At 39.6% G+C, this 25,448-nt stretch overlaps 1 protein-coding gene across 1 annotated transcript in view; it reads right to left on the bottom strand.

Moving 5' to 3' along the window:
* The window catches only part of CNTN3 (contactin 3), a gene marked incomplete at both ends in the record, with an annotated part of 238,661 nt that overhangs the window by 130,107 nt on the left and 83,106 nt on the right, over positions 1 to 25,448 (bottom strand). Inside the window, one exon of the mRNA XM_081245219.1 lies at positions 16,624 to 16,719. Coding sequence (XP_081101345.1) covers positions 16,624 to 16,719 — 96 coding nt within the window. The remainder of the gene's footprint in view (positions 1 to 16,623; positions 16,720 to 25,448) is intronic.

The following is a 25,448-nucleotide window of genomic DNA, read 5'->3' as shown; positions in this document are numbered from 1 at the left end:
TTTTCCTCCCAACTGAAACTGAAGTCTGTTTCCTTTTAAGAAAAGCTTAAAAAAGAATTTTCCTTGTAGAACTCATCATGTTCTTAAAAGAACCCAGGAGAAAGCATGCTGGAGTTAAAAGAAGGATTAGAGTTATCAGGTAGCCTGAGTTTGAGTGTGGCCCTGACATACACCATGTGATTTTGCTCAAATCAATTAATCTATAGAGGTCTCAGTTTCCTCATCTGTAAACTAAATAAATTAAACTACCTTTTTCTACAGTGTGTTTAATGCTCAGCACACTACTGCCAAGTACTGACATAATTATAGAACAATGTAGTTTGCTTATCTGTAGGGACATTTTTAAAGTAGTGGAAAAGAAGTGAAAGAAAGATGGATTAGACAAAAATGTTTCATATTCCAACTACAGAAATTGTATTATCAGGCCTCACTACTTGTGCTCTTGAAAGAGACTTCAAACGTAGAAAAATCTTTCACAAAAACCCCAAATATGAACTGAATTTTACACTCAAAGATATTAATCATAGCATTATAACAGCAAAAGTCCAAATAATCTAAATGATCAAACAAAAGAATAATGAGAAATGAAGGGCTACTTCCTTCAACATGATAATGATTATCTATCAGAACAACAGAAAGCAGTACCCCTAGTTACACAAGAGCAATGGTGTATTTCAAAAATGGCTCCTGTCACTGTATCTTCTGGGAACACATGAGGGTCATCCAAGAGTTCACTGACACTAATACAGTGGCTAGAAAATTTGCAAATAAATATAAAAAACTAGGTAGTCTTCTCATACCTGGTCACAATGTTTTAAAAAAATATGTAAATTAAGGGGCTTCCCTGGTGGCGCACTGGTTGAGAGTCTGCCTGCTGATGCAGGGGACACAGGTTCGTGCTCTGGTCCGGGAAGATCCCACATGCCGCGGAGCGGCTGGGCCCATGAGCCATGGCCGCTGAGCCTGCGCGTCCGGAGCCTGTGCTCCACAACGGGAGAGGACACAACAGTGAGAGGCCCATGTACCGCAAAAAAAAAAAGAAAAAAAAAAGGATATATAGGAGAATTTCAGAAGCGAACATGTACTTATTAATTCTTTTCCAGGCTAAAATGACAACTCCACTTCTTTTGTTACATTGTATCTTGAAAACTGTACAAAGGGATATAAGAAAAATGAAAGTTCTTGTGTTCAGCAACCTGTTCTCAGACCTCAGGTTTACAGAACAATGTGGTAGAGTGAAAGGGGTCCTGCATTCTCCCTTACAACTGAAGTTGGAAGTCTTGCAGTTTTAGTCATCAACTGAAATTTGTTGTATTTTTCTATGTAATGCCCAAGACAGAGCAATGTGGAACTTCAGAGAAACAATGAACTGAAGAATAACACATAACCTCTGTGGGCAGTAGGAGAATCATAACTGAGAAAATACGAAGGTGTGAGTAAAATATAGGCATGCCAAATATTCTTCGCAGAAGACCCATAGCAAGTTTGGAATACTGGTAAACAAATACTTGATGGTAAAATATAATATCACGTTGCATCCATTCAAAGATATCTCAGCTTAATAAAGTATAATACCTTGTCAACATTTAAAGGAACCATATTTTCCCTCCTATTTGGGTAGGGTACATATCATAGACACCATATATATACAGGATACCATCTCCAATGGGGGTTGGTGTTTGTGAGCAACGTGATGAGTCTCTAGTTGACCTTTCTTTGACCTGATACTTTCCAGCTTAGCCAGAATGGCCCAGGCAATCACTGGCTTCCTGCAGTCAGTTTATAACTTGGGGTAGGAAGGACCTTAAGAGGTCATCAACAGTGCTTGAATAAATTCTGCGCCACGGTGGCAGGCTGCAGACTTCAAACTCATGCACTTCAAAGGAAATTAATTTCCCACTGGTCTTGCAACTTTGTGTTATATAAATCCCTGGATTTAAGACTAGGAATATTTCTGATGTGCTTTTGAAAATCTGATCTAACTAGAGTTTAAAAAAAGGAAAACAAAATTCCTCAGAACAAAGTGTGGTAGGCCTTTAATAAAAGGTTTGCATTGAGTAAGTCTTATCCCTGGATTATCTCCCTAGTACAGTAACTGGTTGGTTTTTAAAGGGTATCACAGACATCAGACAGACAAGAATAGGGCATGATCAGGAGGCAGTTCATGTTTTCATTCTTTCAACTGCACTTGGAAGTTGTCCCTGTTCTTGGAGGGGACATGACTGAAGCCTGAAACTAACTTGCAATTTGAATGTCTCTATATGCATTACCAAACTGGGCCAGACTGCTGGAGACATTCTCAAATATATGCATTCACACCCAACCCCCCAATCCTGACAGAGATCATGCCGAACCTTTGTAAACTGACTTGGAATTCTTTAGAAAATGTCCTTCATTTTCCGTGTGGAATTTTGTACGCAGCTTTGTTAAAGAATTCCTTCCCTTCTTCAGGGCAATTTCCCTGCAAAGAAGGCTCTTGCATCCTCTGGTTCCAGAAGAATTTTCATAGAATTCATCTGTCGTTTTGTCTTCTAGTGAAGTCTCCCATTGTTCCAGAGACCATTTGAAGGTTGTTTCCCTAAGCACCACTAGTATTCTACTAGCACTAAGATAGAGTATGATTGTCTATACATTTATCAACTTGATTATATTTTTTTCAATTTCAGGTGTAAAGGTTCTCAAGTCCTTTTGCCAATACACTACACACAACTTAGATGAATCAGTTTTTCATGACACAAACTGTTCAAGAACTTTGCATATATATAAGTGTTGTAAGTTATGTCCCCTATAAGGATGTCTTACCATAGTCCTAATATCCCAACTGCTAGTTGTCTCAATTATTATTAAAATGGCTTCAAGGGGGCTTCCCTGGTGGCACAGTGGTTAAGAATCCACCTGCCAATGCAGGGGACGCAGGTTTGATCCTTGGTCTGGGAAGATCCCACATGCAGTGGAGTAACTAAGCCCGTGTGCCACAACTACTGAGCCTGTGCTCTAGAGCCCATGAGCCACAACTACTGAAGCCAGTGAGCCACAACTACTGAAGCCCACGCGCCTAGAGCCTGTGCTCCGCAACAAGAGAAGCCACCACAATGAGAAGCCCACGTGCTGCAACAAAGACCCAATGCAGCCAAAAACAAACAAACAAACAAACAAAATGGATTCAAGGAATCTGTCTCCAGTCATGTGCATAAGACCTGGAGGTTCACAAATGTAACAAGAGATATACATAGGTGCTATTCTTTCAGCAGAACCCTCTCTCATTTTCGGTTCTAAATTTTCTCTACACAATACTTCCAACTGAAATTCCCAGGTTGTCCTGAAGGTTTGTTTCCTTTGACTAGGAAGCCAATTCTTGCATTGTTTTCTAGTTCTCCCAACTTGGAGATAGCTGGAAATCCAGTGAGTTTTGTATTTCACCTATTCCTTTTACTTCCTGGAGATTTCCTTCATTGTATTATTATGCTCTGATCATGTCTTAGTTTTAGCAAACAGCATTTCTTCCAATTTAGTTGAGGATTCTTAATAATGCTTTGTAGCTTGGAATACATACCCCCAATATACTTCACTAAGAATCAGAAAGAAGTCATGGTCACTTTAATACCTTCCAATGCCTGTTGGAGATACGGAATTTTGTCTCTGTTCTACTTCAAAAATAGAAAGATTAACAAACCCTTAATTTCACCCTCATTTTACATCTGTATCTTGTTCTGATAGTCCTTTAAGCTTTCTTATTCTCTACTCTGGTACTGGAGCGGACAAAATTCTCTCACTGCCTGGCTAAGAACTCTTGAATCTCTGCCTCCCCCCAATCTACGGTGAGGAATCCAAGACTTGGAACTAAGAAATAACTTTTACTTCTTACCAGCACTGGATTAAGAAAACTCATACAGATTCTGTGTTATAGCCATGGGAAAACCAAAATATATCACATGAGCATCTGAAAGCAGTTGGCAATATTAAGTATAAGCCAAGAATTAACATTTCATGTTTATACCAGATGTCAGGTACACCACTGCTCCCTCTGAGCTGTCAAAAAGCCTAATACAGAGAGAAAAGGTCAAAGAATCCTGAGGGAGGTTAGTGGTGCTTAAAGGTTATAATGATTGAAAAAGATTGCTTTAAGTCTACATATGTCACCACTTCAGATGTCATTTCACATCACAAGTGGAAAACAGAATAGGCCTTCTTCAGACATTTGCGGAATACACCATGTTTTGGCAGCCGTGTTGAAAACACACTATGGTTTCTGTAAGCCAGCCAGCACAGGTCCCCTTATCTGAAGATCAGTGATTACAGATGACTGATGGACTCGTTTCCTCACCAGAAAACACCAGCCTGTTGTTATTACTATAACAGATGTAATGTGATCCACACATAATTAATTGAATTTATAAGATGCCAGAAGTATACTTAGTCAAAAGCATCCCTTAATTTTCTCCCCCAGTTTTCATAATGATATAATGAAGTCTCCTCCCCCTAATATATCAAGAATTACAGTGAAGATGAATCAGAACAAATTCCAGGAACTGACTCCACCTGCTCACTGATAAAGTAAGACACACTCGTCCTCTACCCCTTCCCTTCCCTTCCCTTCCTCCCTCCCTTTCTCTTTAGAATTTATCAGTACAGAATTCTATCTTTAAAGAATATTTATGTGGAACTACAACATTTAAAATTGGTAAAAAAAGAATTGCTCTACTTGAAGAGGGAGTTGGGGAAATTTGAGGTCTGTACACTAAGCTGTACCCTTTCACTAACCCTTAGAGCATTTAGCAGAGAATATTTTGAAAATTACTGGTATGCATGATCTTCAAGCTACGTAAGCATTTCCTGAAGTGGACTTCTCAGAATATTTGGTCCCACAAGATGTTATATAAACAAAGGGTTCTCTCGTCAAGTAAGTTTGGGAGAAGCTGTCCGCTAGACTCCTCCTCTAGGATATGTAAAATTAGTACTGTACTATTAAGCTCTGACAGGGACTTCCCTGATGGTCTAGTGGGTACAACTCCACGCTTCCAATGCAGGGGGCCTGGGTTTGATCCCTGGTCAGGGAACTAGATCCTGCATGCCGCAACTAAGACCCCCTCGCAGCCTAAATAAATAATAAAATAAATAAGTAAATATTAAAAAATAATAATAATAAAAAAATAAAAGCTCTGACAAATAAAAGAAAGATGCTTTCTTTTGCTTTCCCCAGCATTTTTGCAAAAGTGGGTTTTTTTAAAAAAAACTGCCTCACTCTTTTGCATGATGCCTGTTGCTGTTGCATAAGAATACATAGTGAAAAAATGTTGCTCAGTGTCACACAAATGGTCTGTGAGTATAAGTATAAAACCACAAGACAAAAGGAGTCTATGGTAGGAACACAGAATTTACCTTTACCTATTGTATTTAATATATCAACCCATGAATCAGATGATCTTATCAGGGACACAGTGCACAGAAGGTTCCTTATCTGTGGAGGGTGATCAATACTATTCAGTGCAGAGAGTACATATGTGTCATGCTGTACAAAAATCAAAGGGGAAATTAAAAGAAGTGATAGGAGTGGGTTGCAAAATGCATAATATTTCCAAATATATTAATGTCACTGAAAACAATAAGATTATTTTAGAAAAAGAAGAAAAAAAAATTTTTTTTGGTTGCATCACACAGCTGGTGGGATCTTAGTTCTCTGACCAGGGATCGAACTTGGGCCCTCGGCACTGAAAGCGCCAAGTCCTAACCACTGGTCCGCCAGGGAATTCCCCCAAAATTCTTAAATTTCTAGATTTACATAAAAATTTATCTTAGGAACAACAAATGATTTACTCATAGCTACAATGGAAGAATTAGTTACAATTCTGCTTAATTGTTGTGTTTACTCTTGGGAATACAATGCTTCTTCATGGGAACTGGGCTTTAGCTGACATCACTGATCTTCCAAGTTCATCTCTTTCTAGATAAAATCAAATGTGGTCTCAAAAACTACAGAGTTTGTACTTACATATAATAAAACCTCACACATTAGACCCCCATGGCTTTGCTGTGTTTAGTTGATTGGTTTATCCCCACTTTGGGGGCATAAAACATTTGCTAAGAAAAGTAATGATGTAAACTAGACTAGATGGGGAGAATGTAAAATGAATCTGGAAAACTGTTTCCAGAAGGCTTGAGATGCTACTTCCAAATACTGCAGGCCTCCAGGAGCCCATAATTAGCTGTTTTAATTAGCCTTGTTTGGAATTGTTTTCTGTACTCCTGAATCTAACCAAAGTGAATTTTTAAAAGCTATAAACAATACTCTTAACTCTTAGACACGTATACCCTTAGGCTACTGAGTGAATGAGGCATTTTTAAAGATTAGCATTAATTGAATGTTCTTGAGGAACAGACTTCTAACTGTGGCCCACAGGCTAAAGGCACCCTCAAACCAAGTACTGTTTGACCCATATTGTTAACGTTTTGGAAAATTTTGCCAACATATAGTTTCTAGCTGTTCTTGCTTTCTCCATGGCACTAATCAGCTGGAACTGAGCAGCATTTGAACGTTTTGGGTGGTTTGAACATTTTGGGTGTCATTTTTCATCATGATATATTGTTGTTCTTACACCTTCTTGTTGGAAGAGTTAGGATAACTTAAACTAGTTATTGGATCTAGATCTCATCACATCTGGGGAAACTGAAAGAAAGACTACAAAGGCCAAATAGATAAAGAAAAAAATAAGAGAGAACTTATGGTCGATTACATTATTATTAAAATTTTTTGTCGCTCCTCTCTGTGACGGAATGGTTTCTGGCCCATTTGATCAGTATTGGCCATAATATGTGTTTCGCAAAATAGAATAGGAGGGACTTCCCTCGTGGCAGAGTGGTTAAGAATCCTTCTGCCAATGCAGGGGACACGGGTTCTATCCCTGGCCTGTGAAGATCCCACATGCCGCGGAGCAACTAAGCCCGTGCACCACAACTACTGGGCCTGTGCTCTAAAGCCCGCAAGCCACAACTACTGAAGCCCATGCGCCCTAGAGCCCATGTTCTGCAACAAGAGAAGCCACCACAATGAGAAGCCCACACACTACAGCAAAGAGTAGCCCCCGTTCGCTGCAACTAGAGAAAGCCTGTGCACAGCAATGAAGGTCCAACACAGCCAAAAATAATTAATTAATTAATTAAAAAATAGAATGAGAGCAGAAATGATGTATATATACCACCTGTGAACAGACTGAATGAGTCTGACAAGTTTCTTTTCTTCCTGCCATGAGAATGGCATATCCCAGACAAGGGCTACATTTTCCCAAAATAAACAGGTCACATGGAATATAGCTGCAGCCAACCCATAGCATAGAGCCTACGAAACTGGAAATAACTCTTCATTATTATAAGCCCTGGAGACTTTGGAGTCATTTGTTACTGAGATCTTGAAGTCATTTGTTACTGCAACAGAACCTAGTAAAAGCTGACTGATACACAGCAAATTTTGTATAAATAGTGAAAATAATAGCTCTATGTGTTTAGTATGCCAAGCGTGTCTGTGTGTAATGAATTTAACTTAAGAGGACATTAGGAAAAAAGCCATAGTAATAACTTAACCAGCAAATGGAAGATACGTGTGACAAAACGCTTAATAAACTCAGAAAAGAACTGTATTTTCTATGTTGTAAAAATTGCATATGAAGTAAATGATGCTGTTAAGTGATTTCAGTATGTTACTGGGAAGAAAACAAAAAATTGCCCAAGTCTCAAAACCTGGCCCTGCTCATTAATCTGAAACACTTGGCTGGCCCCTGCAGACCTCTGAGAATACAGAAAGGTGGTCACTGTGATGTTTCTTTGGATGCATTGCATTGACTGACTCTTGTAATCTTACTGAAAACGTTGCATATGATTCATTTTTAAATTTCTTAGTTTTAAATACTGGTATCCTTTCAAAGTCAAACTTCCTAAACTTAATAGGGAAAAATAGCTTTTAAATAAGAGCCAGGTCTAAAAGGGAAGAAGTGACTGATTTTGAAAATCCTCCCCTACAATATCAGTCTGATTTTTACTCCAGATGGGCATACCCCCTTGAGATGAACACTCTCACAGAAACACACAGACACAATAACAACAATAAACAAATCCAAACTACTCAGGGGTGAGATGCCAAGCAGTGCCTGGAGGATTAAAAGCTACACACACTTAACCAATGCCCAGTTTCTGTGATTATCAACAAGCACAGGTGACTGCCCGGCACCTACCAACTACTCCACTCAGGGAAAGTGGATGAATGCCATGGAATATTGAGCTACATGCCTAGGCACACCAGCAACCGTGCTCTCTAAGGCAGCTAACGTTAATGAAGGAAAAAGTCAGCTGGGATAGGAATTGCCTAGCTTATAAATAAATGAACATCAATGTCCTATATAAGCCAAGAATTCCACTTCCCTTTTAAAGTCCAAAATGTCCTACTTAATAAAATGCAACTCCTGAAATACTTCAATGCTTACACTTGCTCCATCATAAATGACATTTCTCTACTCCTTAAAACATTTCTTGAAGGCATTTAAATTTGTACAACGTGATGATAGTGGGTCTCAAAGTGTGGCTCAAGGCCCCGCTGAATCAAAAATCTCCTGGGTCATTCATAAAGAATGCAGATTCCCAGAAAAGACTCCACACTAAGGAATCAGAATCTCTGAGAGTGGGATCGTGGAATACACATTTTTAACAAGTCCTCCAAATGAGCTTCTTATACAGCCACTAGAAATCATGAAATACAGCCTCTTAAGACACACTGTATCTTATACGTCTCTGGTCCTAACCTGCTTGTGCTTGTGCTTATTTTCAAAAGCACAGGTCTATCTAAAGGTGGCAGAGAGAAGCCAGCTATACTCCCAACCCGTTCCCACTTCCTCCATGACACACAATGGACCTCCTTTGCTCTCAGTGTGACCATGTGACTGGGAACCAGTCAGCAGAATGTGCACATAGGTGACACGTGCCATCCCCTCCAGGCACATGTCCACAAGAACCATCCATGGGTCATCTCTCCCCCTTTTTTCCCTGCCAGCTGGACCAAGACAGAGGCAGAGACCACAGATTTTAGATGCTGAAACGGAGAGGCATAAATGGATGAGGCCAGAGATCTATGATCAAAAGCACTTGATGTGGATTTTATCTGAGCAAGAAATACAGTTCAGTTTAAGCTAATATATTTTCAGGTTTCTTTGTTAACAGTAGCTCATGTAAGCTTGATTAAAACACCAGTACATATAAATACATTTCTACAGCAAAGCAACGAACATTTAACTCTCCTTCTTGCTGGCGTACAGATTAAGTCTTAGGTTTCACCTAGCACTACTATGTTTTTTGTTTTTTTCTGACAAAAGCACTGACTAACAACCATCCTTAATTTCTGCTTGAGATGTCAGGAATCAAAGTCTTTACCATCCTTGATTTGTACTAAATTAACAATGCAATTTTTACTTAAAGCAGAAAACATCAGAGTTCTCCTATCTTAAAGTAAGTTCTTGTAGAAGCACTATCACTCTAACAGTGGATTTAAACTTCCAGCTCATGCACGTGATTTTTTTTTTTGATGAGCTTAATGCTCCTTCTGACTTGTTTGTGGGTGGATGGAATCACAGTAAGGAAAACTCGGCGGTCTTTCGAGTGGGAGAAAATGATTTTCTCACTGTACTATAGCAGACTATTTATGGGATCTGAGAATGAAATGCCGGGGGGGGGGGCCCGAGCTTGAACCCATGCTGCTCTGATGAAATATATGTGGAGTAGTCACTGGCAACCCTGAAATTTGGGGGAAACTCACTCATAGACTGAACACGTAAATAATAATGAATGCACAGTTTCTTTAAATTGGCTTCTGTGACCTTGCCTCCTTCCAGGGCCATTTGTGGTGTGTTCAGTTCTGACTTCAATCATAAAAGGATGCTGGAACAGCCCAGTGACGGGTGTAGCCCTAACAATAATGCCCTCTACATTAGTGATGAGCCTTTGGTTGTAAAAAACAGAAACCCACTAGACTCAGCTGAAAATAACAAAGGGAACAGAATATATATCCATATACTGGGGCTGTTGCATAGCACCCAAGGGCAAGAAAGCAGCTGCCAAGGGAGGAAGGTTGGAGAGCCTGCAGCCAGGCAGTCTTTAGTCTTTACTCTGTCCCTGGTCTCTGTTTTTAGCCTCTGCAAGGCTGCATCTCTACGCCATGTGCATCAGCTTTCTTGGTATGATAGAAAGGATCTGCCTCAAACTTCCAAATTCAAAACTTAGAGCCTGTCAGGTCAATTTTCAAACTGGCAGGAGAGAGCGGCTGATTGGCCCAGCTTGTGTCAGGTGTCCTCCTCTGGATTGGCCCAGCTTGTGTCAGGTGTCCTCCTCTGGGCCAATCAGCAGCGGCCAGCTGGAACATGCTAAGCATGGTTCCAAGCCCGTGGAGGCAATGGAGGGAATACCCAGGAGGAGAGGCAGTCACTGCTTGTGTCGTTAAACAAAACACAAGCGAGTCTAAAACCTCCACCACATAATCCAACCCTTACGGCTGGAGGAAGAAAATCCAAGCGCTGTCTAGAAACAGGTTTTCTAAAATGGGGTAAAAAATGTACAAATGTACCCTGGGGTACATGAAGAAAATATAATAAGCCCTCTTTAAAAATTTACTTACGTATTTTAATTTTATATTTTTCTACCTAGTAAACATTAGGATTATAGTATATTTTTATCTATCTATATATATATAAATCAGACATTTCAAGCCACTCACATATATGCCCCTGGGGACAGGGGGATTCCTATTTATCTTTCTATTTCCTTGCACCCTGAGAACAGTACATTTAACTTGGAAAGTGGTTTGGGTAGGGTTCAAAAATACTGACTTGAATACATTCCTATCAAGTTTATCAGCAATGCTTTCAGTTTCTTCTGTATTTAATACTAAGATTATTCAAGTAAAGGGCCATATATATTACAGTAAAATAGCATTATAAGACGTAAACATCTTCCACACATCAACAGATATTTGATGGATGCATGAGTAAATCAAAATATGAATAAAATAGATGGATGGACAGATGGAAGAAGGAAGGAAGGGAGGAGGGCAGACTCAATGAATATTTTTAAATTCATAGTTTCCACATTCATGCACTTTGGAGAAACTCAGGATTTTTCATCTCCATTTCCAACTACAAAATGGATGCCCCGCAATTAAGACTATTTGAGACAACAGACATTCCCTTTAGAGATCAATTTTACTGTTATCCACATAGTAGCACCTGAGGTTTATGGGTCAACTGATTCAGAACATACTTGTCTGAATACTACTACGAATTTATTAATATTCTGGACACCCATAAATGTCAACAGTCACATCAGCATTGGCATATATTCAAAAAACACTTTTACAATTGTGATATATTATTCATTCAGTCTACAGATGGATTCTCTCTTTCTTGTGACATGTTAACATATCTGACTCCCAGGCTTAGGAGCAATAAATTAGGAGCAATATTCTATGGTGCAGAGAGATGCTTATTCCTCAATAACCCACCAACCATCTGCTTTATCTAGATTTCATAATTTGTGATGGCATAAAGACCTGCTACGATGCAACTTTCAGATACATTGCTTCAGGGAAGGGGAAACCCTTGGGTTCTCAAAGAAACGTTTTATATAGTGCCCAGTGATGCAAATGCCATGGGAGCCAGAAAGCACATTCTGCCCATGAACATATTATGTATTCCCTACTTCAAAGTTTTGTAAAAAGCTGTTGTTTTAAATTTGACTCAACTACAAACATGAATAGTAGAGTGTAGTTCAAGGAAAAATGAATGCCTAAGCCAAGGTGGTGCTAAGGTTACACATTAAGGTATTTGGGGAACCTACTGTTTTGAGTCAAAATCACATCCCAAAACACTAAGTAATGTCTCATCGCCTTGATGCAAGGTCTAGCAACCGCACAAGTGTTTCCAGAACATTCCTACTTGGAAATTTTTCTTGAAGTTGCCCCATCTAAACTACCTGAGGTGACTTGTTTTTTGGTCCTACGGAAAGAAAAAAAAAGATGTTGACACAGAGGGTGTAAATCCCATGCCATCTGGTTATGTTGCTAACAGTTCTCACCTCTGTCACACCAGGATTTACAAAGCAATTTTTAGCATGAAGTCGCTTCATCCTCCACTACCTGCTGTTTAGCATCTCACACTCTTCCTTTTCACATCCCAAAGGATGGCAGTGTCCAGGGCTGTCATTGTAAGAAGAATATGCACAGAGCACAGATGTTGGAAGCTGGATCAGAGACCAAAGCTGTGTGCTTATGAAACACTGGGAAATACTCAGGTCTATTTTTAACTCAGAATAAATCTCATCAGGCATCCTTGGACAAAAACCAAGTCTTTATTAACATGTATGTAGGCAATAACTTGATTGACCTATGAATTCCTGTCTAATTAGTATTTATCATGAAAGGCCCATGAACTAGTCTTGTATCCTTATTTATATTAGGATAATTTTTTTGTGCATTTGAATTTACAACGATCTTATAGTGGTATCAGCAACTCACTGGTAATTACACTAATTCCCAGCTTTTCACACTATTGGTAATTAGATTGATAACTAACCCACGGATAATCCATGGCTGGTACCTTATTTTTGGCATGTCGCTTCCTAATTTTCCAGCTAATTTTCAAGAGGATACTAATTCCTTTCACCTTAGAGAGATGTTGGATTATTCTGCAGAGAAGACAATGAATAGGAAGTGGCAGAAAGTGTCACAGAATGAGTGGGAGATAAGACCCCTCTCAAATGACAGTAACCTGCATTGCTTAGGAGTAATGGGGACTCCCAGGAAACATTTCTGTCACCCATCAGGAAACAATTTTTCCTTCTATGGCATCATATACATGGCGATTGCTCTTAAGCAAAGCAACCCCAGGTTGCTGCTACTTTCTTATAAATTATCTGCATAGACAAATTATTTAATGGAATTTGAATAATATATTCAGTTTCCATACTTTGGGACTCCTATTTGGGTTCTGTTTTTGCATATCTCCCTTGTCACTTATCCAGTTCCTCTCCATACTTTTAATCAAAAGAATCTCCTAGCAGATGATTTATTTCCACCAAGAGCCAGCACCCTGATTAGCAACTAAGAAGCACTCAATAAATAGAGACTACTATTATTATTTCACCCCTGTGTCTACTCTGTCAGGCTGTGATTCTGTTAGAGCATACGATAGATAATAAAATACGATGATGTCTTCGGTAATCAGAAAATAACAAAATTAAAAACTTCCAACCACTGAGAAGGGACCAAGTAGAAGTGAGTAAAAGTAATACAGCAGTTAAGACAGAGAAGGGAAGGTCATGTCCTGCAGAGACCGCGGGACTTTGTGGAAAGAGGACACAATGGATCACAGCAGGGCCATGTGCGCCCCATATCACATGTACTGATAAATCCTGGAGTCACGGCTTCAGCTGCTCTGTGCTGCCTCACATCCTCCACTGAATGAAAAGTCCCTCAGTCCACAAGGGGATGAAGCGGAGCTGATACCAGCTGCTGTGGGCAGAGTTCTCCATCATCTGTCAGTGTCTGCACCTGTCTGCTTGGCACCCAGCGCATATTAGTTGTTAAATGCTTCCACCTCTAGAAACAGAGTTTGCAGTGCATTCTCAGAAAGCATCTGTAACTGGCCCAATCTAAAGAGGATTCCTTTATTCATTTCATGAATGTGTTCATTTGTTCAACCGTTATTTACTGACTGCTTGTCATAAACCAGCCTTGTGTCAGGCACTTAGGAGCAAACCTGGACATAGGCTCTGTCTTCAAGAAACTCCCAAACCAAGAAGTCAGGGCAGGGGATGTAAATTGTGACTTTGCAGACTCAACATTAGGTAGACTTGGATCAATGACAATCTTGTTTTCAGCATCTAAATCTGACGCTCTGGTCCCTATCATTTTCCTGCACAATCTAGCATGCAGGAAGATATGTTTTTGTTCAGTCTTTCACTCCCCCATGCATGCTGCAGGGTCTTAAGAGCTAATGCACCGCATCTGGGAAGATTTCTTTCCTTCTTTGCCACCAATTCTACTGACTTTCACAGTCACCCCAGACTGTGAGCTTTAAAAATGAAAAGAGCACTATATGAAGTCACCAAGGCAGAGAGGAATCATTACTTAGAGGATGTCATTACTTAGGAGAGTTGTGACTGGCCAGCAGCTCTCCAGTTTCATGACAATGGAAAAGATTCATCTTTTGGGACATGTTTTATCCAACAGCTTATTAAGACTCCCTCACTGTGTGCATGCCCAGTCAACTAAGAGATCCCCTCCTTTGTTATCAGCAAGTATATCTAATCATAAAATGTTTAAAGAAGATCACTTAGACTTTTAATTTGGGTCAACAGTTCCAACACACATCATAGACAAGACCGCCCAGGACACGGGTTCGTGCCCCGGTCCAGGAGGATCCCACGTGCCGCGGAACGGCTGGGCCCGTGAGCCATGGCCGCTGAGCCTGTGCGTCCGGAGCCTGTGCTCCGCAACGGGAGAGGCCACAACAGTGAGAGGCCCGCGTACCACAAAAAAAACAAAACAACAACAACAAAAAAAACCGCTTCTTTTCTTTTGGAAACTATGTCTTTCTCATCTCAGTGCTTGCCAGTGGGTGGAGCTGACTCTGGTTCTCTGCTGGAGGGGAAAATCTCATGAGCAAGGCTGATGTAATGAAAATCAGGAGCCACTGAGCAACAGGCTGTCTGGTCCATTAGGATCTTTAGCACTAAGGACCAGAAGGCCTGGAGTTGCCAGGAGCCACCTGTGCTACCACAGGGAGTCTACATGACAATGGAATCAACATGGAGGGAAGGAGAGCCCAGAAACAGCAAGAAAGACCAACCGCTTATGAAATTGGTTAAACCACTGGGTCCAGAAGATTGGGTTCTCAGGGAGCAAATATTAAGAGGATAAAGATTTTGACCAAAGCTCAAAACCCGTGAAAGCAAGGAGGCAGAAGCAGGATTTGAGATAAGAAAGAAGTCAAACTGTGGTGATACAAAAAGCCTTGGTCATGCTGGAAGGAAGCTCTGGATTGAGTCCTCCCCACTAGAGCTGTCCACTGTTGGACAGAAAGGGCTGAACCCTTATATCCTCTCCATGTTCAGCCACCAGATGCAGGCAGCCCCTGGAAGGGTGAGACCCTGGGCAAGTGGCTCCTGCAGCCAAGGAGATCAGGAAGAAGCTGAGAGCTGGAGGCCACTGGCTGACCCCACTGCCCACAGTGAGGCAGCGAGTCATTCTGGGTGGTACATCGCTGTGTCAACCATACAGCTCTAGTAGAAAGCACATGCTCAACCCAGTTATATGAGCCAGTAGACTCACTATTTTCTTCAAGCCAGTTTGAGCTCAGTTACTTTTACTGCTAATCAAGAGAGTCTATGCTTCCCTTCAAAGTCACAGGTCCTCTGAAACTTCATGATTTCAGCAAAATATACACTCCCGAAGTAGACTGGGGAGCCCAATTTAAACCCATACTCACCAACACGAGGGCAAGCATGGCAGCTAATCAAGCCCCAAATCTGCAGTCTGCAGCTGGCTCAGACATTTCAAATGATCAAATACTGAAGATGGGAAATGTCTGTTTTATTGGGCTGAGGATTTTGTGATTAAAACTGCCAAGTCACTGGGCAACAAGGACTTTGGTTTGGATGTCACAGAACAAATAAAGTCCAGCATACTGACATTTGAATAAGCTTTATTATAATGGGAAGAAGACTTTGCAGTTTCACCTCTGGTCAGAAAGATTCTCTCTAACCTATTTATCTCTCAGGAATTCTCATCCTCTCAATAACAGAATGTGTTTGCTTCTTGAGAACAATGATTCATACATTAATAATGCCTTCTTTGTTCCTGCAAGTGACCAAGTTTGTAACAGTGAGCATGAGAGGAAAATCCAACCAGCACTTCAGGCTCTTACTGGGGAGCAGTACTTATTAAATTATTTTCATATGTGCAGAAGTTCATTTCCACTCTTGGTAGCTATTTTGTTAACCTTCTGAATTTCCAGCAATATTTCAATTTATAGCAATGTAGCATAAAATTTGCAATTCCAACACCCCAATAAAAATGATGTGAATACACACACATATTTCATTTTCAATATATATATTACACATATATCAAGAGGTGCAACAGCATATATCAATAAGCATGTGTAAGCATGTATGCATAAGGCAGGAGAGAGAGGGAGGGAGGGAGGGAGGGAGAGGGAGGGGGGGAGAGAGAGAGAGAGAGAGAGAGAGAAACCACAAAGACACCAATGTACGTCACGGTCTACAACTAAATAATAAATGATAATAGTGTAAGGATGAAGCATTGCTCAGCACCATTAGGTAACTGAAATTAACTTGATCTTGCTGGCCTTTAGAACCTTCCTTGTTGGAATGAGTAAATTATGTTTATAATCTCCTCTGGATAGACTGTTTTTTGTAGAGTTTCTTATACTGCAACTCAACTGACAGAATCCAATGCTTGGATTATCAAGTTTCTCAGGGTAATTTATGGAAGCAATAACAGTACATATGCTGTGGGTCTCGCCCCAAAACTTATTTAATAAACATAAAAAGCAAAAACAGAGCACTTGTTACCTCCAGAGTGTGGCGGGAGGCCACAGAGCAGGACAACTCCTTGTCCTTCACGCACTGACACTGTACTTCTCATTTTGGTTTTAAAATTTTCCAGATCTGATTTGAAAACAAAACAAAACAGAATTTCAGAAAGTACCATAAATTTAAAATGTTCACACAGAGACATTACTCTTTTTTAGGATAATAAAAAATCCCTTCTCAGGAACCTCAGGAGGAAAACATTTAACATTTGCTTTGAGAAGGAAAAGTAGGGTTTTGATTTCTTTATTAAGGCTTCTAGAAATTCAGCAATAGAAACAAAAATACATACCCACTAATCCTGTAAATTAAACCCACATATTCCTTTTTATTTGTAGCTGTAAAAAAATACAAACTGCTTTTATCATTAGCCAAATAAATTTTTTCAAGTATTTAATAAAGCAATTAAGGCAAATACTATTTTGATCACCAGTGGTTATTTTTAAAAACCATTTAATTTCTTTCAATAATAATCCAGGACAGCAAATTCCAATTCATATTCTCCAGCTTAAATTATAGCATGGAGAAAATTCTATGGGCTTCATTTTGAACAAAGCTTAAGCCTACGGGGAAAAAAAGAAGAAACATTTGTTTCTCTAAATTGTGATTTTTAAAAAAAAAAGTACTGTGCATTCCATAGTTAATATATGCTGTGGTGTCACTTTCTGTATTAGAACAATTGCACTGTCAATTTGTGAAAGAATATACTCATTTCATAGCTTTTAAGGGTTGATATAAATTGCCTTTGTGGTGACTATGAAAAGTAAGGTAGTGTATGTATTTTAAAATACAACTTGAAAAATTTCAACTTTGAAAAATGCAAAAACCAAAATAATCTTCTTCAACTTGATAAAACTACCAACTGTAGACACATATGAATTTTCTGAGCACCATAAGTCAATACATCAAAGGGAACTTAGAAGGCCTATGTGTTTCATTTTATTGTTACTGAAAAACAGTATTATATTGCTAGCTTATAAGCATGGAATAAAACAATTCAGCAAAACTCACATATGTGTGACTATGAAAGGAGAAAAAATAGTGTTTATGGACTTATTTTATTCAGCAGTAACCCTACAAAAGTGATATAACGTAGCATTATATCATCTTAAATCTATAACCAAATGCAGCATTATCAAAACATTAAGGCTTTTGAAGTGTAACTGAGCTGGAACTGCAAAATTGGACCATCCAAATGTTTCCCAAAGACTAAGTGGAAGAGTACATCATATCAGAATGTAGCCCATACATGGAAAAATAATTTCAAATCATTATATTTTGACAACCAAGTATGCATTATAATTACTGATTTTCTGTCCAGTTCCTTGTTATCTTCTGTTATATAACTTCACATCATAAAACATATTCATCACTGATTTTACCTAGAATACACCAAAAAGGATTAAAAAAAGGTTTTACGGAAACTAACAATGTCTCTTCACTTCCATAGGTGAAAACCTCTTTTGCCTAAACACTAACACTGTCACAGGTTTGTCCATTGTTCTGGACATTTGCAGTGATACTATCTCTACAGTATATAAGGGCAAAGAACATTATTTTTGGATACCTGATGTGGCCAGTTCATGGAGAACATGCATTAGGAAGAGCAAACAAAAATAACTGTAGTGGCCTTAAGTGTTTTCCCAGCTTTTTTTTTTTAACCCTAGGGACTATAGAGATAAAAGTAGTATAAATATCCAAAAAGTTTCAGATTACTGAAATATCCTGGCAGATTATATATGCAACCCAAACCCAAGTCAAGGCTGCATATGGTCTAATCTTGACAAGAACTGTATCAGAACAAGCCCTGTTTAGGAGTCAAAATAAGTAAGAAGTCATTCCAGAAATTATTTGGTAGAAACCTCTCAGATTTTTCTTCCTGTCTCCTAATTCTTGCAAAATGTGACATTATTCACATTTTGTGAGCCTCTAATTAGCCAGATTTTAAGAAGAAACCAACTTCATAAGGAGCATCTACAAAGAACTACAACTAGCATCATATCTGATGGTGAAAGACAATGTTTTCTGCCAACATCAGGAATACAACAAGGATGTTCATTCTAGCCACTTGCAGCCAACATCATACTAGAAGTTCTGACCGCTGCAATAATAAAAGAATAAAAAATAAGAAGCATACAGTTTCTAAAGGAAGAAATAAAATGACCCCTATTTGCAGATGATACGATTGTCTAAATAGAAAATAGGAAGGCATCTACAAAAAAAAAAAAGCAAACCAAAAAATTCCCACTACAAAGTGAGTTAAATAGGTCACAGGATACAATTTCTAGAGAGTAACAATAAACCTGCAGAAACCAAAATTAAAGACACAAAATTGCTTACAATCATTTCAAAGAAAATACAGTACTTAGGTATACAGATAATAAAACATACAAAGGATCTATATGCTGCAAGTTACAAGATACTAATAAAAAAGAATCAGTCTAAATAAAGTGAAGACACCTACTGTGTTCATGGATTGGAAGATTCAGCACAGTTTCAACTGTCCCCAAATTGATATATAGATTTAATGTAATTCCTATCAAAATTCCAGCAAGGTTTTTGGTTGGTTTGTTTTACTTTTATATTTTTTGTAGATGTAGACAGGCTTGTGCTAAAACTTACACAGAAAAAGCACAGGCCCTAGAAAAACTAAGACAATCCTGACTAAGAAGAATAAAGTGGAAAGAACCACTCTACCTAGTATTAAGACTTATTATGTAGCTACAATGAGCGAGACAGTGTGGGAACGGCAGAGGGACAGATACATAGAACAATGGAATAAAACAGAGAATCCAGAAACAGATGCACACAAATATGCTGAGTTGGTTTTTGACATATGTGCAAAAGCAATTCAGTGGAAGAAGGACAGCCTTTCAATAAATGGTGCAGGAGCAACTGGACAACCATAGGGAAAAGAATGAACCTTGCCCTCAACCTCACTCATATATGAATATTAACTCAAAATGGATTTGAATGTAAATGTAAAACATAAAAACATAGAAATATAGACCTTTTAGAGAAAAATATAGGAGCACATCTTTGGGATCTAGGGTTAGGGAAAAAGTTTTTAGGCTTGACAGTAGTAAACTGGACCTTACCAAAATTTAAAACTTTTGCCTTGTGAAAGTGCATGGGAAAAGGATGAAAAGACAGGCAACAGACCAGGAGAAAATATTTTCAAATCGCTTATCCAGTAAAGGAATAGTATCCAGAATAAGTTCTCTTAAAACTCAATAGTAAAAAATGAAACTATCCAATTAGAAAATGGGCAAAACAATGAACAGGCATTTCACTGAAGAAGATATAGAGATGGCAAATAAGGACATGAAAAATGTTCAACATCATTAGCCATCAGGGAAACAGAAATTAAAACTGCAATGAGGTATCACGGCACACCTATCAGAATGGTTAGCGACACCTATCAGAACTACAGTGACAACACTAAACCCCATAAAGGATGTGGAGAAACAGAATCGCTCATACATTGTTGGTGAGTGTATGATTGTACAGCATTTCACAGCCACTCTGGAAGCAGTTTGGTAGTTTCTTCAAAAACTAAACACACAATTGCCATATGATCCAGCAATTGCACTCTTGGGCATTTATCCCAGGGAAACAAAAACATATTTTCACAAGAAAACCTGTACAGAAAAGTTTGTACAGCTTTATTCACAATAGCCCTGAACTGGGGACAACCCAGATGTCCTTCAATGGATGAACGGTTAAATAAACAGTAGTGCATACATTCCCTGGAATACTGCTCAGCAATAAAAAGCAATGGACTATTGATACACCCCACACTTGGATGAATCTTCAGAGAATAATGCTAAGTGAAAAAAGCAATTCTGAAAGGTTACATGCTGTACGACTCCATTTATACAATATTTTTTTAATTACAGAATTTCAGAAACAGAGGATGCATTAGTAGTTGTCAGTGTTTAGGGAAGTTGGGGTAGGGATATGGGTGTGGTTATAAAAGGGCACTGTGAGGGATCTCGACCACAGTGTGGATACACAACTATACATGAAATCATTATAGAGAACTAAATACACACACACACACACACACACACAAGTAAGTACATATATAACTGGGGAAATCTGAATTAAAAAACAAAGATAAAATCCAGCTCTCCATATTTTTTTACTTTCTTTCCTCTTCCTCCACCCCACCTACAGGCCGCAAGTGGCTCACCTTGATTGCCCTTCTGGTTACCACCTGTGCTGTGCTGCTCTAAAATATCCCAAGTTCTGGTCACACCCTGGAGACAGTATCTCCCAAGATATCAAACGGAGGTATGCAGAGCCAGGAAAGAAATAACACTCCTTACTTGGACTGCTTTTCCTATGAATATGCACATGGACCATTCCTGGTGTATAAAATACTCTACCTTGACACCTGTCTGTTAATTTTATTTATCGGGCTAGGTTTTCTATCGGCTGCTCAAACACTTCACACTTTCAGGTTGATCTCTCCTAGAGGGGTGGGATAGGGAGGGTGGGAGGGAGACGCAAGAGGGAGGAGATATGGCGATGCATGTATAAGTATAGTTGATTCATTTTGTTTTACAGCAGAAACTAACACACCATTGTAAAGCAATTATACTCCAATAAAGATGTTAAAAAAAAAAAGAAGAAGAATCCACTTGCTAATGCAGGGGACATGGGTTCAAGCCCTGGTCTGGGAAGACCCCATGTGCCACGGAACAACTAAGCCCATGTGCCTAGAGCCCGTGCTCCTCAACTAGAGAAGCCACCGCAATGAGAAGCCCGCGCACCTCAACGAAGAGTAGCCCCTGCTCGCCACAACTAGAGAAAGCCCGCGTGCAGCGACAAAGACCCAACACAGCCAAAAAAACCCAGTAAAGTTTCTAAGGGAAAATTCTACCATGGCAGGCTATAGGTGTGTCCTAGGAAAATAAAAATGGTTCCTTATGTAAAAACAATGGCTTGCTCAACAAGTTCAACAGTATCTTAGTTTTCCTTCCCCAAAAGCAGAGCCAAGAAAGGACTTGAGTGATCTGCGGTATATGGAAGATGATCTCGGAAAGTAGGAGGGAAGGAGTGGGGTGAATAAAAGAGGGATGGAAGAAAAGCCACCAGCTGGTTACATTACTGAAGCTGCTACTGTAGTCAATAAGGGACTGACTCTGCATGAACCTCTGATAAGTGTACAGAATGCCTTCTAGAACCATCACATTGAAAGACGGGAGTCGGGGTATTTGAATATAGGCTCCCAACCTTACCAGTGAAGGGTTTTCCCTGGGGGCAATCATTTTCCCCTACCCATCAGAGCTCTCACTGTAAACTTTCATGGAACTGTCCACCCCCACTGCACATTACTCAGAGGTGGGCAGAGGGGATTTAACACATTTTGGGGATATCAAAAATGTCTACTGCAAATAGATTTCATACTTAAAAGCCCAGCCTTTTTACAGGTTTTACAACAGGTTTGTGTTGTAAGTTTCCAAGCAGACTTACATATTCAGTATTTTCTAAGCCTCCTTAGGGAACAGGGAAGCACTTAATAAGATCTTAACATGTTCAGGAACTGTCTTTGTCTTTTAAACACAGTTGAAATACTGGCACAATGGGTGAACTCTAAGCACGTAGGAATACGTTACAAGACCTTTCCCCACAGGTATATCATAATTCAGCTCCTTCCCTGCCTCTCATCACCCCATTGCTCCAGCAACCCCAACTCTCAGCCACATACACTGAAACAATAACAAACTATTTGGATTTCCCCAAGCACAAAATGCTTGTCAAAAATGATGCAACTGCTCTCCCACTTCTTCACCGACGTTGCACTTTTATTCATCTTCAAAACCAGCTTCATCCACATCCCTTTCTTGAAACTCTTGAAATTACCTCCATCCTTTCAATGCTGTTTTTAATTAATTAATTAATTTATTTATTTAGGCTGCGTTGGGTCTTCGTTGCTGCATGCGGGCTTTCTCTAGCTGTAGCAAGCAGGGGCTACTCTTTGCCACAGTGCGTGGGCTTCTCATTGCGGTGGCTTCTCTTGTTGCAGAGCATGGGCTCTAGGCACGCGGGCTTCAGTGGTTGTGGTGTGCCAGCTCAGTAGTTGTGGTTCGCAGGCTCTAGAGCGCAGGCTCAGTAGTTGTGGCGCAGGGACTTAGTTGCTCCGCGGCATGTGGGATCTTCCCAGACCAGGGATCGAACCTGTGTCCCCTGCATTGGCAGGCAGATTCTTAACCACTGCACCACCAAGGAAGCTCCCAATTCTGTATTTTCTATATTTTTCTATTTTGTTCTCCTATCCTGGGGGTCCACCAAGATTAGAACACTGTCATTTTCATCTTTATATCTCTAGGCTATTACATATTTGTTGGCACTGAGTGGGTCATCAACATACATTTGCATCCATCATTATCATTTTCCTTGGAATCTCCACGGTGGGTCCCCCACCGAAGTTGAATCCTCTGTGCCTGGGTTGCAGATTTCTTAACTTTCTACCAGTGAGATTTAGGAAAAGAAAACAGGAGTGGGCCTACCAGGGATCCTGTCTTTGCTCCACCATAATCCAGATCTGCAAGATTGGAGGAGTTACCACTTGATCATCTGTGCTTCCCAGCTTTTTATTTGTAAACTGGGGACAACACCTGCCCTCTGAACCTCACAGAGTTTTTTGAGAGAGGCTCTCTAGCATTGCAGACCTGCAAGCCCTTTAAAAAATAAATAGAATTATAGAAGTGCAAGGTTCCCTTATTCCTTCTGAGACTCTGGTTTTACAACTCTTCTTACTTCAGTCTCTCTCATCTCATCTATGATTTCAAACATGCAAAGATCATTTCATCTAAAAAGCAAAATATATCTTCCAATAATTCCCATGCTCCACTTTTCTTAAACAAATCCTCCTTCCCGCCATGACCATCTCTCTGTTTCCTTCCACTTTTTAACTTGGATTGAATTTAAGTCTGGGTCCTCTGGAGTCAGATAAACCCATCTACAAATCCCTTTCCTGAAACTTAAGTGTTTGACCTGTGGTAGATTACTTCACTTGTTGATCCACAGTTTCATCATCTGTAAATTGAGGATAATAATAGCAATTATCTCTGCTACTGTTGTGAAAAAGAAATAAGATAGTCTACGTCATTTACTTAAAACAGTGTGTTCAAAAAATAATAGCTAGGGCTTCCCTGGTGGCGCAGTGGTTGAGAGTCTGCCTGCTGATGCAGGGGACACGGGTTCGATCCCCGGTCCAGGAAGATCCCACATGCTGCGGAGCGGCTAGGCCCGTGAGCCATGGCCGCTGAGCTTGCGCGTCCGGAGCCTGTGCTCCGCAACGGGAGAGGCCACAACAGTGAGAGGCCTGCATACCGCAAAAAACAACAACAACAACAAAAATTTATGTGGCAACACTACAAATCATTTTCCTTCTCTTTGAAACTAAGATCTCCAAGTATACCAGAGGTTTGAGATAATTCTGAAAATATGCATGAAAACCATATTTTAAAAGTCAGTTTGATTTTAACAGGGCCATAGAAAAAGCCAGCATTATACACAAAACATTACCAAATATAGAGAACTATTTTCAAGACTATCTAAGAATGTTATATTTCAGAAACTAACCATCATTGGGTGTGTCACAGAGGAATTCTAATGATTAGTTATACAAAGATGTGCTTGGTCTTTTCACTTAGAATCATCTACTTGCCAATTTGGAAATAAAAAGATCACATAAAATGACAATATTCTGAATATCTGAACAAATCACACCACTTCAATACAGTTATCTTAATAATATTCTCAAACATTTTAAAAAAGCTTTTAAACAGTCTAGATTAAAATGTCTTAGTGGCTTCTTCAGCAAAGAATTTGAAGTTAGATTTCCGTTAGAGTCTCTGCTACTAAAACAAGCTCTGTGGTTTTACACAATTTTCTCAGACTCTTTGATATGCAGATTCTTCTGAAAAATGCAGATAATATGACCTGCCTTAGAAACATGCTGAGAGGTTATGTGAGAAAATAAACACAAAATTCTTGGAATGTATTAGGTGCTCAGTAAGTATTAGCAAGCTGCTTCCCCTCCCAGGCAAGGATAAGCTTTACATATCCTTCTATCCTCATCTATCCAGACCTATGTCATTCAAACCCAGATGAAAGTTTCCTTTCTCACTTGAAGCATTCAACAGTTACTCCAGTTTGTCTATATTTAGCCTTTTGCTTTTAACAGGCATGTTTCTCTTCCCAGGAACATCATAATTTCTATTGTTTTCCCCCTGCAATTAGTAGAGTAGTTGCTAAGTAATACTTGTTGAAATTCAACACATGAAGTGAGTTTTTTAAAAAAAGCTCGTTATTTGCTAAACTGGCTGAGTCACTGAGACTGTTTATACATTTCATGGAACAGTTGCCATTAAGACACATGTGATTTTAGCAACGAATATATGGTGTTACATTATATGCTTACTTCTATCCATTATAGGAATGATGGAAAATAAAAATAAATTAGCATAATGCAATAATAACCCTCCAACACGACAAGAAAAAATATCAAATATTGAATCGTTACCCTTATTTACAAATAGACAGTTTATTTTTTATTTTTTATTTTTTTGCGGTATGTGGGCCTCTCACTGTTGTGGCCTCTCCCGTTGCGGAGCACAGGTTCCGGACGCGCAGGCTCAACGGCCATGGCTCACGGGCCCAGCCGCTCCGCGGCATGTGGGATCTTCCCGGACCGGGGCACAAACCCGTGTCCCCTGCATCGGCAGGCGGACTCTCAACCACTGCGCCACCAGGGAAGCCCGACAGTTTATTTTTGAATGATTCCCTCAGCA

The sequence above is a fragment of the Mesoplodon bidens genome, assembly GCF_964165515.1.
Source record: "Mesoplodon bidens genome assembly, chromosome: 10".
Taxonomy (NCBI): domain Eukaryota; kingdom Metazoa; phylum Chordata; class Mammalia; order Artiodactyla; family Ziphiidae; genus Mesoplodon; species Mesoplodon bidens.
Note: the sequence above shows the minus strand (reverse complement) of the source record. Positions and strands in the feature narration are given on the sequence as shown.